At 43.8% G+C, this 23988-nt stretch overlaps 1 protein-coding gene across 1 annotated transcript in view; it reads right to left on the reverse strand.

Annotated features, from left to right (window-relative positions):
* Nucleotides 1–7318: 7318 nt before the first annotated feature.
* Nucleotides 7319–23988, reverse strand: part of LOC126203995 (neural Wiskott-Aldrich syndrome protein-like) — a 112259-nt gene continuing 95589 nt past the window's right edge. The window contains exons 4-5 of the mRNA XM_049938427.1: nucleotides 22927–23120; nucleotides 7319–7917 (exon numbers count right to left, since the gene is read on the reverse strand). Coding sequence (XP_049794384.1) covers nucleotides 7776–7917; nucleotides 22927–23120 — 336 coding nt within the window. The 3' untranslated portion in view covers nucleotides 7319–7775. The remainder of the gene's footprint in view (nucleotides 7918–22926; nucleotides 23121–23988) is intronic.

The following is a 23988-nucleotide window of genomic DNA, read 5'->3' on the forward strand; positions in this document are numbered from 1 at the left end:
AATAAGTTAATTAACTAATAATGAAAGGTGAACATTAACAGGAAAATAAGGGTTGGAAGCTGTGTCCAGGATCATGGTAACGAACTGAATTGAGTGTAGCATGGAAGAAATAACATTGGTATAGCAGTAGTGTGGGACCTTCATTAGTTAGTGGTGGCGTAGTATTTTGTCGTGAGATGATCGATTGGGTCCACGTGAGCCTGGATCGTGTAGTAGAGAGATGTCTGTGTATACACATGCCTCAGAGCAGTTAACCTAGTGCATGTCGAAATTAAAAGAACGTTAGGAATAACTAACAGTAGAATCTCCAATCCCTTACTTCCAATAATCCTACTTGACCTCCCGATGCTGATGAAAGTGTAAATATGTTAACTAGTAAGTCAATACGAGTGAAGAATCAGCACCACATTGACTGTGGTCTGTGTGGATAAGTGATAATGTTGTTTTATGGCTAAAATTAAGTAGTCATCAATAAGTTATAGATATTAAGGAAATGTTTACTTGCGGAAAAGTAATTAGTAACTTTCTTGTGGCTGACTAGTGCCTTTAGTAATGCAGTTAGATAATTTCGATTGAAAATTAATTTTTTGTGGTCCGTATGGTGGTAGTAGTATATGTGAATGCTACATCTCTATTGTAACACTGTTTCAGGTAATACGAGACTGTATATGAAGGCAAGACATGAATGACAGTTGTCATACGAGGACTCCATGGTTAAGGACAGATTGGTGGTCCCATTGCACCCGCATCTGTGTTGGAAGGTGTCCGTCCGTTTCCTCTGCACTGGGCGACTTAGTGCTTGCTACGGAAATCCACCTTCATCCAGCTAACAATTCGAGGTCACACAGTCTGCGTTCTCACTAAAATTTCTAAATTATGTATGCAATGACGAATAGATTATAATTTTTAATTTACAAAGTAATGTCTAATCAGTGTTTTGGTGATGATAGTTTTTAATGCGCAGTTATCTCCCCGAGCATTAATTTCAGTTCAGAGATATTGTAGCGTCCTTCAACCAGCTGAAAATAACACATACCTCCTTTCGCAAGAAAGATATTCATAAGTTCACAAGGAGTAGTCGAGGCTATAGATTATTAATCTATTATGTAATATCAGTAAGTTCCATGGTACAGGATGTTACAGCACACAGAGGCAGTGATATACATTCGGATTACTATCTCGTAACTTTAAAAATTAGAATAATAGCAAATTTGGAGCAAAATAACCCAAATCAAAAACGGATAAATGAGGTTGTGTATATGGTGTAGCTCCTACAAGAAGAAATATTACCAACTATTTATGAAAATAGACTTACAGAGTACCTAATGGGAACACCCACAGATGAAGATTTAAATAAATAATCGGAAAAGATAATGCAATCTACATCTATATCTATACTCTGCAAACCAATGTGATGTACGTGACAGATGGACGTCCAGTTCTAGTAGCTGTGAGTTAACTAGTGTTTCGCTCTCATTTAAGTATATGGCGGAGAGAGTCAGCCTTCAGGAATTGTGAAACGAACTCTGTCGTCCAGAACTGCGTGCCACAAAGAGTGCAGATTCACCACGAGATGGGGAAACTCACAGGCGTCTATTGTCTATTGAGGCCTATGCGCTGTAGTGTGTGAGTGAGACAGACGAGGACCTACGTAAGAGGGAAACCCAGTAGTAGCCGTTTGTGGCCGAGGAGACGTAGCAGTGTTAAATATGGAGGACCTAAGATCAGTCATAAAGAGAAACATTTGTAGAAACTATTTAATTCTGTAGTAAGTCAGGGAATGAAGCCACAGTAATTTTAATCTGATATTCTCCATACATTTTAATGGTGATCCAGTAAAACTTGTGTATTGATCATATCTACAATAGTTTAGGATTTACTGTTAAAGCGAAATTCACAAGTTTTGTAACGAAGACCTGAATGCTAAAATCTGAACACTTTGGTCGATCTTAACGATCGACATTTCATATACACTCCTGGAAATGGAAAAAAAGAACACATTGACACCGGTGTGTCAGACCCACCATACTTGCTCCGGACACTACGAGAGGGCTGTACAAGCAATGATCACACGCACGGCACAGCGGACACACCAGGAACCGCGGTGTTGGCCGTCGAATGGCGCTAGCTGCGCAGCATTTGTGCACCGCCGCCGTCAGTGTCAGCCAGTTTGCCGTGGCATACGGAGCTCCATCGCAGTCTTTAACACTGGTAGCATGCCGCGACAGCGTGGACGTGAACCGTATGTGCAGTTGACGGACTTTGAGCGAGGGCGTATAGTGGGCATGCGGGAGGCCGGGTGGACGTACCGCCGAATTGCTCAACACGTGGGGCGTGAGGTCTCCACAGTACATCGATGTTGTCGCCAGTGGTCGGCGGAAGGTGCACGTGCCCGTCGACCTGGGACCGGACCGCAGCGACGCACGGATGCACGCCAAGACCGTAGGATCCTACGCAGTGCCGTAGGGGACCGCACCGCCACTTCCCAGCAAATTAGGGACACTGTTGCTCCTAGCGTATCGGCGAGGACCATTCGCAACCGTCTCCATGAAGCTGGGCTACGGTCCCGCACACCGTTAGGCCGTCTTCCGCTCACGCCCCAACATCGTGCAGCCCGCCTCCAGTGGTGTCGCGACAGGCGTGAATGGAGGGACGAATGGAGACGTGTCGTCTTCAGCGATGAGAGTCGCTTCTGCCTTGGTGCCAATGATGGTCGTATGCGTGTTTGGCGCCGTGCAGGTGAGCGCCACAATCAGGACTGCATACGACCGAGGCACACAGGGCCAACACCCGGCATCATGGTGTGGGGAGCGATCTCCTACACTGGCCGTACACCACTGGTGATCGTCGAGGGGACACTGAATAGTGCACGGTACATCCAAACCGTCATCGAACCCATCGTTCTACCATTCCTAGACCGGCAAGGGAACTTGCTGTTCCAACAGGACAATGCACGTCCGCACGTATCCCGTGCCACCCAACGTGCTCTAGAAGGTGTAAGTCAACTACCCTGGCCAGCAAGATCTCCGGATCTGTCCCCCATTGAGCATGTTTGGGACTGGATGAAGCATCGTCTCACGCGGTCTGCACGTCCAGCACGAACGCTGGTCCAACTGAGGCGCCAGGTGGAAATGGCATGGCAAGCCGTTCCACAGGACTACATCCAGCATCTCTACGATCGTCTCCATGGGAGAATAGCAGCCTGCATTGCTGCGAAAGGTGGATATACACTGTACTAGTGCCGACATTGTGCATGCCCTGTTGCCTGTGTCTATGTGCCTGTGGTTCTGTCAGTGTGATCATGTGATGTATCTGACCCCAGGAATGTGTCAATAAAGTTTCCCCTTCCTGGGACAATGAATTCACGGTGTTCTTATTTCAATTTCCAGGAGTGTAGAAGCGCATCATTAAAATGACAAACGTTGTAAATATCAACTCTGTAACTTTATGTGTTTACAAGATATAGTAAATTTAAATTGTCAGTATTTTCAGTTAAGCTCAGGTTATCATTTCCTCCACACAAAACACATTGAACAATGTCAGCATGACATCTTATTGAATCATCAGGTAATAAAATATTAGTTGTAAAGTTCAATGCGTAATAGTTCCTTTTGTTCTTTATTTATTTATCATAAAGCACGTTGGTGCAATGCTACTGGCCGTGACATTCAAAGTTAAGAAGGTAATTGTCCTGGTTTTATGTAAAAGAATTTAACGTTTATTATGTAATGGATATTATTGTTACTTTATTTAGAACGTGAAAGTGGTCAAGCTATGATTACTTAAATATGTTAAAATGTAAAATGATGTAGAATAAGCTGTAGCCAATCAGATGGACAGCTTCAGGAAAGGGAACTGCGCTAGTCAGTTGAACGATATTCGGCGCGCGGGAAACGCAGCCGGGCTGAGGGACAACGCTGGTGCAGACGCGAAAGCGGACAGTTCGGCTGGAGACACCAAAGTGAACAGATCGGATGCAGACGTGAAAGCGGATGGTCGCTCTTTAGGCAGATAGGAAGCGAAACGACTTAGAAAATTTCGCGTTGTGTCGTATCGCAGAACTTAAGTCTCTGAGCGGTGAGCAGCCGCGCGTCTGGTGTGAACTCTTCAACTTTTCGCGTAGTTAAGGAGGCGGAGCGTTGGACTTGTGTTTCGCGATGAGATTGTGAGTGGTCGAACTGTGTCAAATGGCTGTAACAGTAACTCTAAATACGACCACTTTCGCTATTAATTTGCTTTCTGAATAAACATTGTTCTAACCAAATCGCAACTGTGTAGCCTACATCATTTATGAGTCATTAATTTAGTTCCCGGTATTATTATTACTGTTATTATATGTTATATTAACTTCGTATTTCGCAAACTTGCCATCAGCCAGACAATTTACCCAAAGGGTCACAAGCTTCTAATTTAGGGCGTGTAATGTGACACGTGCGGTTCAACCCCTAGAGGAGTTTGAGCCAAGACATTTCGACGAAGAGGAACCGCATGGGGATGTTATCTCGCATAGTCATTAGGATTTCTTCCCATTGCAGTCTGTAAAACTGCATATGAAGCTTTAGGAAAGAAGAGAAATTCAAGAAATAAGTAGGGATTGAAAATATAGAACAAAGAAGTTAAATTAAAGGCTGAAGAGAAACTAAAAGCATACCAGATACATTTACAAAATAAAACAGGTATATCATTTGACGCATATAAATATAAATGAACAAATGACAAGAGGCACACGAGGAAGCATGGGATAAGTTTATAAGTAACTAGAGTACGATGTACATAGAAGGGAGGCAACGGATACAAACTAATTAAGCACATAAATAAATCAGCAAGATTGAACGTAATAAGTGAACGACAGTGGATAAAGCATTATAAAAAATTATGGTATATGAGGAAATCGACAGCTCCCATTGAAATAAAGTTCCACAAGTAGACACTGTAACGTCACAATCATTAAATACAGTATTAAGTTTTGTAAAAAATAGGAAGGCAGGTGGATTACGTGGAGTGAATACGGAACTATTAAATATAGTGGCACGATATGCAAATTAAGAATTTTACATCTACTCAATAAATTCTAGTGCAGTGACAGAAGACAGTCTGTATAGACCCAAGGTAGTCAACCTTTTTTACCTATCTCTGTTGATCCATCGTGAACAAGGAAGAGCGGCTGGACAAATATTTACCATAGAAAATTCGACAAATGGCCGTATGTTTTCAGAAGTTATTTTATTTAGACGACCAGTTTCACATCACATTAATGCCATCTTCAGGCCCTTATGCACTCATGGAGTTGTTTTCAAGTCTTCGGAGTACGCACTAAACAAACAAATTCACGGAATCCAGATACTGATGGCTCCAGTTATGCACGCATCGATGTATCTGAGTTACATGGAGTGCATAGGGCTCTGAAGATGGCATTAATAAGATGCTGAAGTTAGTCGTCAAAATAAAATAACTTCAGAAGACGTACGGCGGTACGGCGATATTTCCTTGGTAAAATTTTTGACCTACCACTCAGTTTTGTGTCACTGTTGTAGGTTCTCATATGTTTTCTGCTAGTGTAAATAATTCGCCTCTACTGTACCGGGGCAAAGATAAATGAGTGCACTGCATGAGTAGTGAATAAGATCCTTGACTTTCTTGTTTTATCTGTGGTTGACTTGTCGGACAGTCTGTTGTGTAGCGCTGACATATTCTTTTTTGAGTTCCAGTAGCATGCAGTTGAGCTTTCCAGAGAATGAGATCTGTTGTTGTGAATCTGGCAGAAGCTACCTAGAGATGGAAATTCACTTAATACTTTCTTCTTATTTATGTTAATAGAGCAGATTTTGGAGGAATTTTAAAGTTACCGGTATTTCTGTAATTTTTGTAATGAGAAAATTGTGTAATTGTTAGAGCCTTTTTAAGTTGTGCAGTCGTTCCGTCAATAATGAGAGTTTGATTTCTTAAAAACGATTTTCTTTAAAGTAAAACCTACCTCCATGATTCATAATAAAGTTTTGAATTTTTATCGCGCGTGCATTGTGGCGTAAGACACACGAAGCAACAGATTGTTTCTGACAAAAAGAATTTAGAGTTGATTACCAGTCTTTAGCTGCTGCATCTACTAGTTTGTATTTGCTTTCGAGAACTTGAGTACTCGAGACACACACGCAAAAAAAAGAGGTAACAGCATGCTGAGCAAGATGTCACTTTTACTTCATTGCAGATCTCACCTTGCACTCTTCTGCATACAGTATGTAGACAGAATTGTCAAGTATCGTGCTAGGAAATACGTTAATTTTCAGTGAATAGTGTAGGTAATTTCAAACAAATATTTTCTTGGGAATAGAGCAGTAATTCATTTTTGTGGATATTATTTGTCTAAGATTGCATTTCATATGACGCACGGTCGTAATATGTTTTGGTAATGATCTTTAATTATATAGTTTTCACTGAGCACAAAATTAGTTTCTCTTGGCATTTATTGAGATTCATTTTCTTTACTTAAAATTTTGTTTTTGATTAAATTTACATACGCAACATAGGGCCAACCAATAGTCAGCTTTGCTCAGCGGTTAAATATGTTACCTAAAGTACATGTTATACGAGGAAAAAGTTTTAGGAATCTATGTATTCAGTTTCTCACGTAGATAAAATTTGTATGGAAAGCTTACACTGTTTCTAATACAATTTTCTAACCAGCCACCAGTTACACTCTAATGATTATTTATGAAGTAGGGAAGTATCTTTCCTTTATAGAGTTTGTAAAGCATACTAAGAATAATAATTACTTATCAAATACTTTACATCAAATATTAAGAAAACCTAATGAAAATGTTTTAAAACCACTACCGTCTACCGCCTACCGAGAAAACTCGAACCGGATTGATTACCACGGAAACAGACCGAAACTAATAGGACACCTCAATAAAGTTCATGCAGCAGCTGATGGTGCAACTTCGTAAATATGTGTTTCATTAAACGTGTTATAGCCGTGGAGCACCGCATTGCTAAATTACATCTCTAACATGTCGATGTTGACGAAATTTTAAGCTCCAGCTTGCCATTTTTCATTTGCATACAATTTATTACAGGCATTGCTGTTACGAATATAGAAATGAGAGAATTTGAAGAAACGGGAGAAATTCTGTACAGGATAGTTGAACTTTACTTGACACAAGAAATAATTCATTATTTTCACAAGAACAGATTTTTATTGCATGATTTTATGTGCTTTTCCACCCCTAGTAACATAAACAGTTCAAATGACATACACAAATATAGACAAAAGAAATGATTGTTTCTTATTCCAGATAATTTCTTACATGAGTAAGCTACAAAAATATTACTGCATTGAATACATTTAGTACTAATACCCGTTAGGAAACGCAGAGTATTATTTTAGCAATTCAACAGTGAGATGCAACAATATTTTGTGATGAGTATGGCTTCATTTTTCTCACTTATGAGGAAAACATAACTTTACTATCATCTTTAATCTGTATATACGGTCAACCTTCTTTAGGTGCAAGTACTCACACAGTTTCAGATGCGCATCTTTTCAAAATTGCAAGCACGTGGCACGTTTGTAAACCTTTGCAGTCTTCCGCATCCCCGCTGCGTGGAAAGATCAGATTTGATACGTTCTTCGTAGAGAGCAGGTAGGTGACGACCACAATAAAGTCCACAGAATGATAACTGTCTCCTCTATAGTCGCTAGCACGCTGTTCCTGGTACTGGAGGAGGAAGTTTCGTCCAGGACGGGTGTGCAGACCCCGGCGCAGCGACCTCGCAGGCTAGGCGGCGGGTGTTCGCGACACGTCGACGGTCACGCCGTCAGTGCCGACGTAGCGGTAGGCGTAGCTGCCCAGCGTCTTGTCGTGGGCGTTCAGCTTCAGCTGGCCTCGCTCGTCAAAAGCGCTGCCGTCGTCGACGAAGCTGCGACAAACGGAACGCGTCTACCTCTCGTCTGCCAGGATACACGCACTCCAGCAACAGGGAGCACCTTGCTTTCAACGGTAACTAAAAAAATGGTTCAAATGGCTCTGAGCACTATGGGACTCAACTGCTGTGGTTATCAGTCCCCTAGAACGTAGAACTACTTAAACCTAACTAACCTAAGGACATCACACACATCCATGCCCAAAGCAGGATTCGAACCTGCGACCGTAGCAGTCCCACGGCTCCGGACTGCGCGCCTAGAACCGCGAGACCACCGCGGCCGGCTCAACGGTAACTATATGATAAACATACACTACTGGCCATTAAAATTGCTACACCAGGGAGAAATGCAGATGATAAACGGGTATTCATTGGACAAATATATTATACTAGGATTGACATGTGATTACATTTTCACGCAATTTGGGTGCATAGATCCTGAGAAATCAGCACCCAGAACAACCACCTCTGGCAGTAATAACGGCCTTGATACGCCTGGGCATTGAGTCGAAGAGAGCTTGGAGGGCGTGTACAGGTACAGCTGCCCATGCAGCTTCAACACGATACCACAGTTCATCAAGAGTAGTGACTGGCGTATTGTGACGAGCCACTTGCTCGGCCACCATTGACCAGACGTTTTCAGTTGGTGAGAGATATGGAGAATGTGCTGGCCAGGGCAGCAGTCGAACATTTTCTGTGTCCAGAAAGACCCGTACAGGACCTGCAATGTGCGGTCGTGCATTATCCTGCTGAAATGTAGGGTTTCGCAGGGATCGAATGAAGGGTAGAGCCACGGGTCGTAACACATCTGAAATGTAACGTCCACTGTTCAGAGTGCCGTCAGTGCGAACAAGACGTGATCGAGACGTGTAACCAATGGCACCCCATACCATCACGCCGGGTGATACGCCAGTATGGCGATGACGAATACGCGCTTCCAATGTGCTTTCACCGCGATGTCGCCAAACACGGATGCGACCATCATGATGCTATGAACAGAACCTGGATTCATCCGAAAAAACGACGTTTTGCCATTCGTGCACCCAGGTTCGTCGTCGAGTACACCATCGCAGGCGCTCCTGTCTGTGATGCAGCGTCAAGGCTAACCGCAGCCATGGTCCCCGAGCTAATAGACCATGGTGCTGCAGACGTCGTCGAACTGTTCGTGCAGATGGTTGTTGTCCTGCAAACGTCCCCATCTGTTGACTCAGGGATCGAGACGTGGCTGCACGATCCGTTACAGCCATGCAGATAAGATGCCTGTCATCTCGACTGTTATTGATACGAGGCCGTTGGGATCCAGCACGGCGTTTCGTATTATCCTCATGAATCCACCGACTCCATATTCTGCTAACAGTCATTGGATCTCGACCAGCACGAGCAGCCATGTCGCGATACGATAAACCGCAATCGCGATAGGCTACAATCCGACCTTTATCAAAGTCGGAAACGTGATGGTACGCATTTCTCTTCCTTACACGAGGCATCACAACAGCGTTTGACCAGGAAACGCCGGTCAACTGGTGTTTGTGTATGAGAAATCGGTTGGAAACTTTCCTCATGTCAGCCCGTTGTAGGTGTCGCCACCGGTGACAACCTTGTGTGAATGCTCTGAAAAGCTAATCATTTGCATATCACAGCATCTTCTTACTATCGGTTAAAGTTCGCGTTTTTAGCACGTCATCTTCGTGGTGTAGCAATTTTAATGGCCAGTGGAGTACATACTGAGACAAAAGAAAAAGATGCACGAAGAAAGAACTATCGAATGTGACGGAAATCGGTAGACGTGGTGTGCATGTACAGACAAACAAATGGTGTCAGTTTCAGAAAAAAAAATCGGAGATTCATTCAAGAGGAAGAGCTTCACAAATTAAGCAAGTCAGTAACGCGTTGGTCCACCTCTCGCCGTTATGCAGGCACTTATTCGCCTGGCATTGATTGATAGAGTTGCTGGATGTCCTCTTGAGGGATATCGAGGCAAATTCTGCCCAATTGGCGCACTACATCGTCAAAATTCCGAGCTGGTTGCAGGACCCTGCCTATAATGCCCTCAATTTGGGAGAGACCTGGCGACCTTGCTAGCCAATTCAGGGTTTGGCAAGCACGAAGACAAGCAATGGAAACTCTCGCCGTATGCGGGTGGGCGATATCTCGCTGAACTGTAAGCCCAGGATGGCTTGCCACAAAGGGCTACAAAACATGGCCTAGAATATTGTCGACGCATCGTTGTGCTCTAAAGGTGCACCGGATGAGAACCTGCTGTGAAAAGAAATCGCACCCCAGAGCAACACTCCTAGTTATGAGGTCGCCTGGCGTGCGACAGTCGGGTTGGGTATCCCACCACTGTCCAGGGTGTCTCCAGACACACATTCGGCCTAGAGTCTCAATGACTGGAGTACGATTGTCTTCAGTGATGATTCCCGCTTCGAACTGAGCCCCGATGACGAGCAAAGGCGTGTCTTTAGATGCCTGAGCCGAGGTGGCTTACCAACCTGACTGTCGCCCACCGTACGATCCAACAAGCGGTACAAACTCTCCCTTGTGCGGCCGGCTATTGTCTTGCTGAAATGTAACGTCTCCAGATACATAGTCGCAGGTCATGGGGGCTCAGTTCGAAGCGGAACTCATCATTGAATACGACAGTAACCATGTCACAAATATTACACGTCGGAGATGTGTCTAGAGACGTTCCGAACAGTGGTGGGACACCAGCCTGTCACCCATCATACAGCCCGATAATCAGGAGTGATGGTATGGGGTGCCATTTTTTTTTTTTTTTTTGGTACTAGAACCTCTTTGGTTGTCATTCGCGGCACAATTACCGCACAGCGATACGTCAACGATATTCTACGCCCCGTTTTGTTGCCCTTCGTGGGAAGCAGTCCTGGGCTTACAAATCAGCGACATAATGCCCACCCACACGCGCAGAGTTTCTATTGCTTGTCTTCGTGACTGTCAAATGTCTGCTTGGCTAGCAAGGTCGCCGAACCTCCCCCCACTTGATAATGTTCGGAGCATTATGGGCAGGACCCACCAACCATCTCGTGATTTTGAAGATGTAGCCCACCGATTGGACAGGACTTTACACGATATCCCTCAGGCGGATGTCCAACAACTTTATCGATCTATGCCACTCCGAAGAACAGCTTGCATAAGTGACAGGTGTATCAACGCGTCCACGACGAGTTCAGTTTCGTGATGCGTTTTCTCTTGAATAAATCATCCATTTTTTCTGAAATTGTAATAATTTGTTTGTCTGTACATACGCACCACATATACCGATTTCTGTCCCATCCGGGTAGTTTCGTCCTGTTGCGTCATTTTTTTTTCTTTTCTTAGATTGTAGTTCAAAAGTAATGTGCAGTGGAATCAAATACTAAAGTGCGCGTCATATATCTTGGCGGCCGAGTTTAGGTTCGTTCTGCGCATCTGACGTCAAAACATACAGTCAGCCAATGAACAGAGAACGACGTTGCCAGATCTCGACTGTAGTACAGAGCACGGACGAGTGTCTTCAGTTTTAGAAACGTTCGGTCATAAATAAAGTAATAGAACAAAAGCAATGTCTTGATAGCAGACTTTGTTTTTTGAAAGTTTGGAAAACCATTCTTTATACCAATTGCTTCATTTTCTCTTAATTAATTAAACCAAACAAGCAATAAGACTCTTAATTCAGGCGATAGCAAGGAAAGGTGTTTGTATCAATTTCACGAACCGCTTTTTCGCAATAAAGAACAGCGGTAATTGTTTATTTCCTATTGTACTTCGACGAAGTGCGAGTAATTCATAGGCATACCAACAGTGTTTGTCAGAATTTTGCATGACGTGTTAGAGTCCTTTTTTGAAATTTCTAGTGCTTTGTCTCTTCATTAACCCTTTCGCTGCTGCAGTCACGTGCTCCACGCATTCCGCGCTGTGCGCGATTTTGTCATCACTGCACTGCTCGCCTGTGCAGACACATGGTGTTTCCACTGCTTTGACACACTTATCATTCGATTTCACAAAAACTATTTGGCCCAAAAATTAGATTTTTACACATCTTCTTGACTGATACCTTCCCCCCATAAATGACTTAATTTTGTTTCGATATTCAACCCAGTTATTGTGCAGCATTAAATGTAGTAAACCATTGCACGAAATTTTGAAGAGTTTGCAGAGGTAAAAGTCCATAGCGTATACTTTCCGTATGGTCGATTTTAGTTGCCACAATGTTGAGAATGAAATGTGGACAAGGTACCTAAATTTCATATAAAATTTACTGTATAACAATATCTCATTTAATTTAAGTACCACATAGGTGTCGTATGTAATATTGAGAAATATTCCGTCTTTCGCGACTGTAATAAAAGTTTTATTTACACCGGGCGCGTTTGGCTTTATTTTAAAGCACTTCAGTCAGTCAAAGGAAGTGGGGGGAAGGTATCAGTCAAGAAGATGTGTAAAAATCTAATTTTTGGGCCAAATAGTTGTTGTGGAATCGAATGATAAGTGTGTCAAAGCAGTCGGAAACACCATGTGTCAGCACAGGCGATCAGTGCAGTGACAAAATCGCGCACAGCGCGGAATGCGGGGAGCACGTCTCTGTAGCAGCGAAAGGGTTAATGCGGCCGTGGTGGCTTTACTTCATAAACTGCGCGCTCCCCCCTAAACGTAAGCTTGCGAACTATACTGTACTATGGCGCTGTTTCTCTTGGTGTGTGCGTCGTGTGCAACTGGCAACGCAGCAATCTCCCGCGTCTGGGCGGGCATGCGCGAGCCGCCAAGATAAAAGAATTCAACTATAGTGTAAAATCTGCCATAGCTAACTGACAAATTATTCAACTGACAAGTTATTTTCAATAGTACGTGGATAAATCTTGGCCTAAGTCTGCATCAGTATATGTGGGGGAAGGCTACTCAAACAAGCATTAAGAAAATGGTGACCCTGACAAATTCTTCTTTACATCTCTTTAGAGAATCGAAATCCAGTGTATACTTTACAAATGATTTATTATGTAAAATAATAGCCGCTAAGAATGCGAACGAGAAAAAGATTGAAATTATCATTTAAGTCTTTTAGAAATCACTAAGTGCTCTCATTCTCAAATACTGTTTCCATTTACTATGGGTACGCTGCCTCAAGACTTGGACAAAGTTTGTAATTGTAATACTTGTCTTACTGTGTTAAATCTGTAACATAAGATTATGCTTGCTAATGAGGAGATTATGGTAGCATTTTAAATTTTGAAAGTCAGCCAATAATTATAAGAAGCGTTGAGAGACATTGTTGCCGCTGGAAGCTGTTAGGCAGGCAATATGCAACTGGGAATGTATACTGTGTTAGCCGTTTCGTGACATGTTTATTTATTTATATATTTAACAAGGTCTGATCAGGAACATCAGGTCCTCTCTTACATCGGACCGTGGTTTCACATGTACAGTACCTTTTCTACATCATAGTAACCTAAGAGACAAGTATTTTAGTATCACAAATAGTATTAATATGATGTGAGTGTCTATAGTGACAATACGAGTGAGTAATACTGACTATGAGCTAACAAAGTTAAGGGAATGTATTCGCAATTGCGAATGTGAACCAACATTGGAATGACGACAGTGAAAATTTGCGGCGGAATAGGACTCGAACATGGATTGCCCACTTTAAGTGAATGGTCGACTTAACCGCATCAGCTATCCATGCACGAATCACTGCCAGACCCAAATTTCTACACTCCGTCGTGTTAACAACCAGCACTCACTCGTTACATGTATTCCCGTACAAGAAGAAAATATTTATTGAGAGTCGAGGGCCTGGTGTTGGCGAGTAAATAACGAACAGCAGTGCCTGTGTTATTAGAAAGTATGATGCAATGTTCCTTCGGACATTTTATGCATGTCTGGAGGAACTTTGCATCATACTTTCTAATAACACAGACACTGCTATGCCGTAATATAATTAGTACTGGCAGTACTTTTACTACTATTGCAGCTGCCACTAATAATAATAATAATAGTTTGTAATAATAATTATTATTATACTGGCGCATAGATGTCAGTCCTGAGGATGATAGGCAAAATGGTCTCAGAACGAATTTTTGCTCTGCAGAGTGAACTAGTGAACTTCTTTTGGGAGAAAGTAGGGGAAGCGGTATGTGGGGAAGCAAGGCTGTATGGGTGTAAGAAGGGGGGGGGGGGAGGGCTGGAAGGTTCGTGAGTCGCGTAGCCATGCCTGTGATAGCTCAGATGTGCAAAGTATCTTGTTGATTAGTGGTATACAAAGATTGGATGTAAGACCTGTGACGTAATGTGCGGTGTATTTTATTATGTCATAGATTTGATATAAAAGTAAGGTTATGCATACTCGCCCTAGACGGGCCATTCTTTTCGGGCCATAGCGGCCATTCGGACCCGAGCAGCCGCCGTGTCATCGACAGCCAATGGCATCACTGGATGCTGTATAAAGTGACATCTGGTCAGAAAACCGCTTGCCACGTCGTTTCCAGGTTTCTTGACGTCGAAACCGGTAACAATCGGTCGAGTAGCCTCACAAGGCTGATTACACCACTCGTACTAGTCCTCCCCACAAACGAAAAATCTCTGACAGTAATGGGAACTGAATTCGGGTCCCCCGCCTGGCAGTCTCCCGCTTGCCACACAGCTCTGGGAGCCGAGAGAATTGCTATAGATATTAGTACGAGGGTCACTCCAAAAGAAATGCGCACTATTTTTTTTAAAAAATCCGTCTTTCATTCTACATGTTTGACAGTTTTACGGTGTGTAGATACATCCTTTAGGAACAATATTTTCATTTCTCCACATAATTTCCATACCTCTCAACTGCCTTACGCCATCTTGGAACCAGCGCCTGTATACCCACACGGTAAAAGTCTGGACCAACCTGTTGGAGCCACTGTTTACCAGCGTGCACAAGGGAGTCATCATCTTCAAACCTTGTTCCACGAAGAGAGTCTTTCAGTTTCTCAAAGAGATGATAGTCACATGGAGCCAGGTCAGGACTGTAAGGCGGGTGTTTCAGTGTTGTCCATCCGAGTTTTGTGATCACTTCCATGGTTTTTTGACTGACATGTGGCCGTGCATTGTCGTGCAACAGCAAAACATCCCGCTTTTGCCGATGTGGTCGAACACGACTCAGTCGAGCCTGAAGTTTCTTCAGTGTTGTCACATATGCATCAGAATTTATGGTGGCTACACTTGGCATGATATCCACAAGCAAGAGTCGTTCGGAATCGAAAAACACCGTAGCCATAACTTTTCCAGCAGGAGGAGTGGTTTTGAATTTTTTTTTTCTTGGGTGAATTTGCATGATGCCGCTCCATTGATTGCCTCTCGTGAAAAATGATGGAGCCATGTTTCTTCACCTGTCACAGTTCTTCCAAGAAATTCATCTCCACCGTTCTCGCACTATTCCTAAAGTTCGCTGCTTACCGTTTTTCTTGTTTCTTTGTAAGCCACTGTCAACATCCTGGGAACCCACCTGGCACAAACGTTTTTTAACGCCAACACTTTCAGTATTCTGCAAACACTTCCTTACCCTATCGCAACGTAGCGTGACAATTCGTCCACTGTGATGCGCCTGTCAGCAGTCACCAATTCGTTAACTCTCTGCATATTGTCTGGAGTGTGTGCAGTGCGAGGCCTGCCGCTGCGACGACAATCCTCAATATTACCGTGCCCGCTTTCATCACATAAGTTGCTTGCCCACCGACTAACTGTACTGCTATCGACAGCAGCTTCTCCATACACCTTTTTCAACCTCTTGCTGATGTTTCCCACTGTGTCGTTTTCACGGCAAAGGAATTCTATGACAGCGCGTTGCTTCTGACGAACGTCATATGTAGCAGCCATCTTGAAGGCATGCTGTGACGGCGCCACTCACGGGAACTGGTTGAACTAAGTTTGAAAACAAGCAGGAAGGATGTACAGGGTGTTTAAAAAATGACCGGTATATTTGAAACGGCAATAAAAACTAAACGAGCAGCGATAGAAATACACCGTTTGTTGCAATATGCTTGGGACAACAGTACATTTTCAGGCGGACAAACTTTCGAAATTACAGTAGTTACAATTTTCAACAACAGATGGCGCTGCAAGTGATGTGAAAGATATAGAAGACAACGCAATCTGTGGGTGCGCCATTCTGTACGTCGTCTTTCTGCTGTAAGCGTGTGCTGTTCACAACGTGCAAGTGTGCTGTAGACAACATGGTTTATTCCTTAGAACAGAGGATTTTTCTGGTGTTGGAATTCCACCGCCTAGAACACAGTGTTGTTGCAACAAGACGAAGTTTTCAACGGAGGTTTAATGTAACCAAAGGACCGAAAAGCGATACAATAAAGGATCTGTTTGAAAAATTTCAACGGACTGGGAACGTGGCGGATGAACGTGCTGGAAAGGTAGGGCGACCGCGTACGGCAACCACAGAGGGCAACGCGCAGCTAGTGCAGCAGGTGATCCAACAGCGGCCTCAGGTTTCCGTTCGCCGTGTTGCAGCTGCGGTCCAAATGACGCCAACGTCCACGTATCATCTCATGCGCCAGAGTTTACACCTCTATCCATACAAAATTCAAACGCGGCAACCCCTCAGCGCCGCTACCATTGCTGCACGAGAGACATTCGCTAACGATATAGTGCACAGGATTGATGACGGCGATATGCATGTGGGCAGCATTTGGTTTACTGACGAAGCTTATTTTTACCTGGACAGCTTCGTCAATAAACAGAACTGGCGCATATGGGGAACCATTTTGCAGTCCCATCGTCCCTGCATCCTCAAAAATTACTGGTCTGGGCCGCCATTTCTTCCAAAGGAATCATTGGCCCATTTTGCAGATCCGAAACGATTACTGCATCACGCTATCTGGACATTCTTCGTGAATTTGTGGCGGTACAAACTGCCTTAGACGACACTGCGAACACCTCGTGGTTTATGCAAGATGGTGCCCGGCCACATCGCACGGCCGACGTCTTTAATTTCCTGAATGAATATTTCGATGATTGTGTGATTGCTTTGGGCTATCCGAAACATACAGGAGGCGGCGTGGATTAGCCTCCCTGTTCGCCAGACATGAACCCCTGTGACTTCTTTCTGTGGGGACACTTGAAAGACCAGGTGTACCGCCAGAATCCAGAAACAATTGAACAGCTGATGCAGTACATCTCATCTGCATGTGAAGCCATTCCGCCAGACACGTTGTCAAAGGTTTCGGGTAATTTTATTCAGAGACTACGCCATATTATTGCTACGCATGGTGGATATGTGGAAAATATCGTACTATAGAGTTTCCCAGACCGCAGCGCCATCTGTTGTTGAAAATTGTAACTACTGTAATTTCGAAAGTTTGTCTGCCTGAAAATGTACTGTTGTCCCAAGCATATTGCAACAAACGGTGTATTTCTATCGCTGCTCGATTAGTTTTTATTGCCGTTTCAAATATACCGGTCATTTTTGAAACACCCTGTATCTACACACTGTAAAACTTTGGCTTGGCTCTGAGCACTACGCGACTTAACTTCTGAGGTCATCAGTCGCCTAGAACTTAGAACGAAGTAAACCTACCTAACCTAAGGACATCACACACATCCATGCCCGAGGCAGGATTCGAACCTGCGACCGTAGCGGTCGCGCGGTTCCAGACTGAAGCGCCTAGAACCGCATGGCCATACCGGCCGGGTGTAAAACTTTCACACATGCAGAATGAAAACTGTATTTTTAAAATATAGTGTGCATTTATTTTGGAGTGACCCTCGTATATACCATGGAAGCTTTGCGTCGCCAGATACATAAGCTCTTGCAAGAGATGCAACATGCAACCGTAGGACTCGAGAGGTTTACTCTGAAGTGACAAAAGCCACTCCTAATGTTGTGTCGGAGCCGCCCGGGGTGGCCACGCGGTTCTAGGCGCTTCAGTCTGGAACCGCGCCACCGCTACGGTCGCAGGTTCGGATCCTGCCTAGGGCATGGATGTGTGTGAGTCCTTAGGTTAGTTAGGTTTAAGTAGTTCTTAGTTCTAGGGGACTGATGACCTCAGATGTTAAGTCCCATAGTGCTCAGAGCCATTTGAACCATTTGTGTCGGACCCCTTTTGCCTGGCGTAATGCAGCAACTCGACATGGAATGGACTCACCGAGTCGTTGGAAGTCCCCTGCAGAAATGTTGAGTCATGCTGCCTCTATAGCTGTCCATAATGGAGCAAGAGTTGCCGTTGCAGGATTTTATGCACGAACTGACATCTCGTTTATGTCTCATACATATTTGATGGGATTCCTGTTGAGTGATTTGAGTGACCAAATCATTCGCTCAAACTGTTCGGAATGTTCTTCAAAAAACCAATTGCCGACTGCAAACAATTGTGGCCCAGTGACATGGCACATTGTCATCCACAAAAATTTCATAGTTCTTTGGGAACAAATGGTCTCCAAGTAGCCGAACATAATCATTTGTAGTCAAGAATCGGTTCAGTTGGGCCGATGGACCCTGTCCGTTTCATGTAACCACATCCCACACCATTATACAGCCACCACCAACTTGCACACTGCCTTTGCCCCACACTCTATCCCTACCATCAGCTCTTACCAGCTGAAATTGGGATTCATATGAGCAGACCACGGTTTTACAGTCGTCTAGAGTCCAACCGATATGGTTGGAGTTGATGCAGGCCATATCGTGCTGTTAGCAAAGGCACTCGCGTCGGTTCGCCTGCTGCCGTAGCCCATTAACGACCAATTTCGCGCCGGCCGGTGTGGCCGAGCGGTTCTAGCCGCTTCAGTCTGGAACCGCGCGACCGCTACGGTCGTAGGTTCCAATCCTGCCACGGGCATCGATGTGTGTGATGTCCTTAGGTTAGTTAGGTTGAAGTAGTTCTAAGTTCTAGGGGACTGATGACCTCAGATGTTAAGTCCCATAGTGCTCAGAGCCATTTTTGAACAAATTTCGCGGTACTGGGCTAACGGATATGTTCGCCGTACATCCCACATTGATTTCTGGTGTTATATCACGTAGTGTTGCTCCACTGTCTAACCAAACACCGCTACTTCGGGTCGTTGTCAGTGTGGTGAGAGGTAATGCCTGAAACGGATAGTCTTGGCACACTCTTGACATTGTGGATTTCGGAATACTGAATTCCCTAAAGAGTTTCAAAATGGACTATCCCATGCGTCTAGCTCGAACTACCACTCCGCGTTCAAAGTCTGTTAGTTTCCGTCGTGGGGCCACAATCGCGTCGGAAGCTCCTTTCACATGAATCACCCGATTACAAATGACAGTTCCATCTGTGCATTGTCCTTTTATAGCGTGTGTGCGCGATGCTACCGCCATCAGTATATGTGCATATCGATATCCTGTGGCTTTTGTCACCTCGGTGCATTGGAACAAATGGAAAAGGATCTCCAGAATAATATCAACATAATAGCAAGGAACTGTGAGAGTTCAGATTCTTGGTGTATACTGAGCCAATTCAAAACACTAGAATTCCCAGTTTATAATAGCTCAAGTGAAATATGACAACGACCTTTTATAGGCAGGACTGCAGACATTTCATCAATGGCAGTGGCGAAGCACAAGAAGAAAAGAAGAAGGGAAGAATTGCTGATCAGAGGATTTACATAAAATTCTTGTGAAGCGGGTATTCCTGTATTCATTGACTACTCAGTTCAGCACAGTATGTCACTTCAGAATTCTAGTCGTAGTGTGGATGACATGCTGACACCGAGAAGTTAAAATATCGGTCAACACTGAAAGGGCGCAGAAGCGCTTTTTCCACATTGCAAATCCTCGGACACCAGACCGGCATTCACTTAACGGTCTGTGGAAAACCGGCTAATAGCAACATCCAGGATGGCCACTACACCGAACCTCGTGATTAATCCACCGCACAATGAGCCAATTCTCTTCAAAATCTGGACAGAATAGAAAAATGGATATAAAATCCTACAAAACTGTGTTCTTTGTAGATTCTTTGGTCACTGATTGGGAATCAAACGTCAGAACTACAAAATTCAAAATGGGGGATCCAATTTGGCAGAACAAAAATTAATGTAGTAGATTCGGATAAAACTTCGAGTATAATGTTTTATGAGGTCGCTGATAACGAATTTGAAGTCTAAATTGCAGTATCGAAATGTTGTATTCGATATTTTATATTTTTCAATCTACATCATAATCACAGTTCGTTGCTTGCGTCAGTAATGTTTCACAAGTGTTGTCTGGTTGTCGACAGGGAGATGGTTCAAAAAGCTGATCTTTTACTTCAGATGGCGTCTGTTTATGTTCTTCAATTGTCATTTTCTGGACTCTGAAGATAAATGAATCTGAAGTGCCACAAGCTGATGAAATGCGGGACTATTTGTATGCAAAATCTTCTCGATAACGCCGGCTATCCTTACTCCGATTTTCTTGCGCATTATCAGATAGCTGACCAACTGGCATTGGAGCAGCTTCGATTATGGCATATCTGCGCATCAGAATTATGTGGACTGATGTCGACATCGGGTATTGTTGCAGAATATCGTGAGACCAGAGCAGAAATATAATTTCCTTCACAACTCTTGATAGATATGTTTTAGTTCTGAAGTTATCCGTACGAAATTTGAATACTTTTGCAGCATTTTGGGAAAAAAGTATTACTAGAGCGTATTTTGAACTTGTAAAAAAATTAAATGTCGATTTGTGAAAAAGAATAATTTTGAACTTGTAAAAAAATTAAATGCCAATTTGTGAAAAAAATTATGTTCAGAATTCCGAATAGCTCCCCAAGAATTCTACAGATAATAGTTTATGAGATAATTGCAATAATGGGAGACCGATTTTTACCGTGTGGCACTGCCCACCAAAAACGTACAAATATGCGCACACAGATACATTTGAACTCGTTAAATATTGTATTAAGGTAGTAGGAGCGCTATTTACAAAAGTGGAGCCACGAAGAGGAAATTTTGTAGCCAAAGATTTCAGATAATGTTGGTAGCAGTTTAGTTTTAGGTCTATACACGTCACTGCACCAGTTAAAAATGCCATAAACATAGCTTCTGGAGTGCTTCCCATCTTATTTTATCTTCAAAACTAGACAGGATAGCTGTCAATACGAGGGTTGTCCAGAAAGTAAGTTCCGATCGGTCGCGAAATGGAAACCACAGTGAAAACCAGAAACGTTTTATTTGCAACAGTTAGCTACACCTTCCATCTACTTCACTACATAGTTGCCGCTACAACTTCGAGTTTTGTCGTAGTGTTGTATCAACTTTCCGAAATCCTCGTCGTAAAAAGCAGCCGCCTGTGCTTTTGGCCAGTTATCTGCACTGGTATGCAGCACGTTGTATGTGGAAAAATGTTGGCTTCATAACCATAGGTTCTTGTGAGCAGAGATGAGACTCACGGCGAGCCAATTACGGACTGTATTGTGGGTAATCAAACATTTCTCATCGGAAACGCTGCAGGAGCGTCTTCATTGCCCATGCACTGTGCGGCCGAGAATCGGCTTGAAGATTTACTTTACTTTTTCGTGTCCGGAAACTACAATTTGTTTGCCCAGTATTGGGCAATGTCCAATGCTTCTTCTTTAGCCAGCCATAGATCGTCGAGGTTGCATCTGTGGGGGCAGGCAGGGCATTGTAGGAGATGTTCCATGTCCTGTCGAGTGCCACAGTCGCATTTGTCGTCATTTTCGTCCAACAAACCTCATTTGATCAGATTAGATTTCACAGGAGCCACCCCAGTTCTGATGCGGTTAAGCATTCTCCAGGTTTTCCAATCACCATAAACGCCGCTTGGTGGGTCCTCTCTTAGTGGATAGTAGATGGGGGGCTCATCTAAGGCGCAACTTAGGAAACGGCGTCTGGATTTGAGTCTGCTGGCGCCACACTCTATGCCACATATTGAGTGACGAGCATCAAAGGCTTGTTTTAGCTTCTCGGTATGTTCATGGGCTTTCCTACGTGAGTCAGGGTTTGTGAAAGCTGCGGCCCTGTGAAGATTTTCTATGGGGGTAGGTTTCATGCAGCCTGTCACTATCCTGCATGTTTCATTCAAGCTAATATCTACCTTTTTTGCGTGGGCGGATCTGCACCATACCGGGCAGGCATATTCGGCAGTTGAGAAGCACAAAGCTTGGGCTGAAGTTCTGACCACGGTAGGTTTGGCACCCCATTTGCTGTTGGACAGCTTTCTTATTAGGGAATTTCGTGCTTCTACTTTTTTGCGTGTTTTTTCGCAATGATACTTGTATGTCAATGTTCTGTCCAGCACGACGCCAAGGTAGGTGGGAGTATCTGTGTGTTCTAGTAATGTCCCATCCCAGGTAACATTGAGCCTGTACTTTGCCTGCCTCGAGTTCAGATGGAATGCACTCACTTGAGTTTTGGAGGGATTGGGCTTTAGAGAATTGAAGAAGGAACTGCTCGACAGTTGTGTTATGTGGGTTGCATGACACAGGCGAAATCTCTAACCAGGCCCTCATACTTGGCGGGGGAAGCTATTCCCTACGCATCTTTACGTGCTCACTGTTCACTCAGAACTGAAAAGAGCGACGCGACACGATCTACGGGCATACTAGAGACACTGCCCAACACGTCTGTGCAAAGCTTTACCGTATTTTTTTCCAGTGGTTTCCATTTCGCGACCGATCGGAACTTACTTTTTGGACAACCCTCGTATATGAAACAGGGCAAACTAACAGTTCCTGAAAAATGTGTCGTTGCGTGATTCACTGTTTCTATTCAGCTGCTATGGTGCGTATCATATCGACTTGGGACTGTAATGGCATCGCAGGATTCGCCAAGTATGCACCAGTGCAAACTACACAAGAGGTCAGTGGACTGAAGTTGGAGTGCGCATCATTTCTGCTATTCTGTCCAGCTTTTGAAGCGAGTTGGCCGACTGTGCTCTGGGCAGATTCGAGCCACGACAGGCGCTCCTCTTCACCCTACCTGCCCAGCCTGGACACGGCAATGTGGCACTCATGGATATCCAGGTGAGTTACAGTAGCCCTGAATTATTACATTAGCCATTATTACCGGTAGAGGAAGGAGGTGATGGCGTTGTCGGTGTCCCTCTTGACGAAGTGCCTCTTCTTGTGGTGATCTGACGCCGGCAGCGAGAACCGGTGTGGTGGCTCTGGTATAGCTGTCTGTTCTGCAGAATCATATGGCCGCACTGGCAGCTGCGGGGGCGGTGGAAGCGGCGGAGATGGCAGGCTGGGTTTCTCCGTCTGTGGACACCAACACACACACACAGAGCTGTAGTCTGTTCTGGAGCGAGGCGACTAGAGTTAAACAGCCTCATGCAAACTCGACACAAGCATCGGGCATGCCCGTCCAAGTTCAGGACCCCTTCATAGCACAGAACCGCCATAATCAACATGGTTTTATCAAGCAGTACTTTTGTGGAGCAGGTGTTCTCCTGGTGACTGACTTAGCTGATATGTTCATTGACAAAATTAACGAAGCGTTCTATGGTCAAGTTCGACACTTCAGATCTAAAAATCAGTGTGCAATGAGGGATTGTCTCATTACTGTCTTGAACTAGCTCCTGTGTGCATCCTGTTTTCACTGTTTCTAACTAAATATCATGTACTTAAAAATGTAACACAAAGATTAAATTAGATTATTTTTTCGTTCCATAGATCCGTCTTGAGGAGATCCTCGCGGATGTGCAACATTTCAATTTTTTTTAAGCTGAAATGACAGTACTAACAGAATGACTATATACAATACATCATTTGTTTCTATTCAAAAATTCATCAGTGGAGTAGAAGGAGTTGGCCACAAGAAGTCTTTCAGGCTCCTTTTAAACTGATCTTTATTTGTAACGAAATTTTTTGTGTTTCCTGGCAAATTATTGAAGATGAGTGTTCCTGAGTAGTGGACCCCTTTTTGAACTAAAGTAAGTGCTTTTAAGTCCTTGTGCAGATCATGTTTGTTCCTGGTATTGAATGTATGAACTGAACTGTTTGTTGGAAAAAGAGATATATTATTTAGGTCAAATTTCATTAAGGAGTAAATATACTGAGAGGCAGTAGTTAGTATACCCAGTTCTTTGAAGAGGTTTCTACAGGACGTCCGTGAATTTACTCCACA

The sequence above is a fragment of the Schistocerca nitens genome, chromosome 9 (genome assembly GCF_023898315.1).
Source record: "Schistocerca nitens isolate TAMUIC-IGC-003100 chromosome 9, iqSchNite1.1, whole genome shotgun sequence".
Classification (NCBI taxonomy): domain Eukaryota; kingdom Metazoa; phylum Arthropoda; class Insecta; order Orthoptera; family Acrididae; genus Schistocerca; species Schistocerca nitens.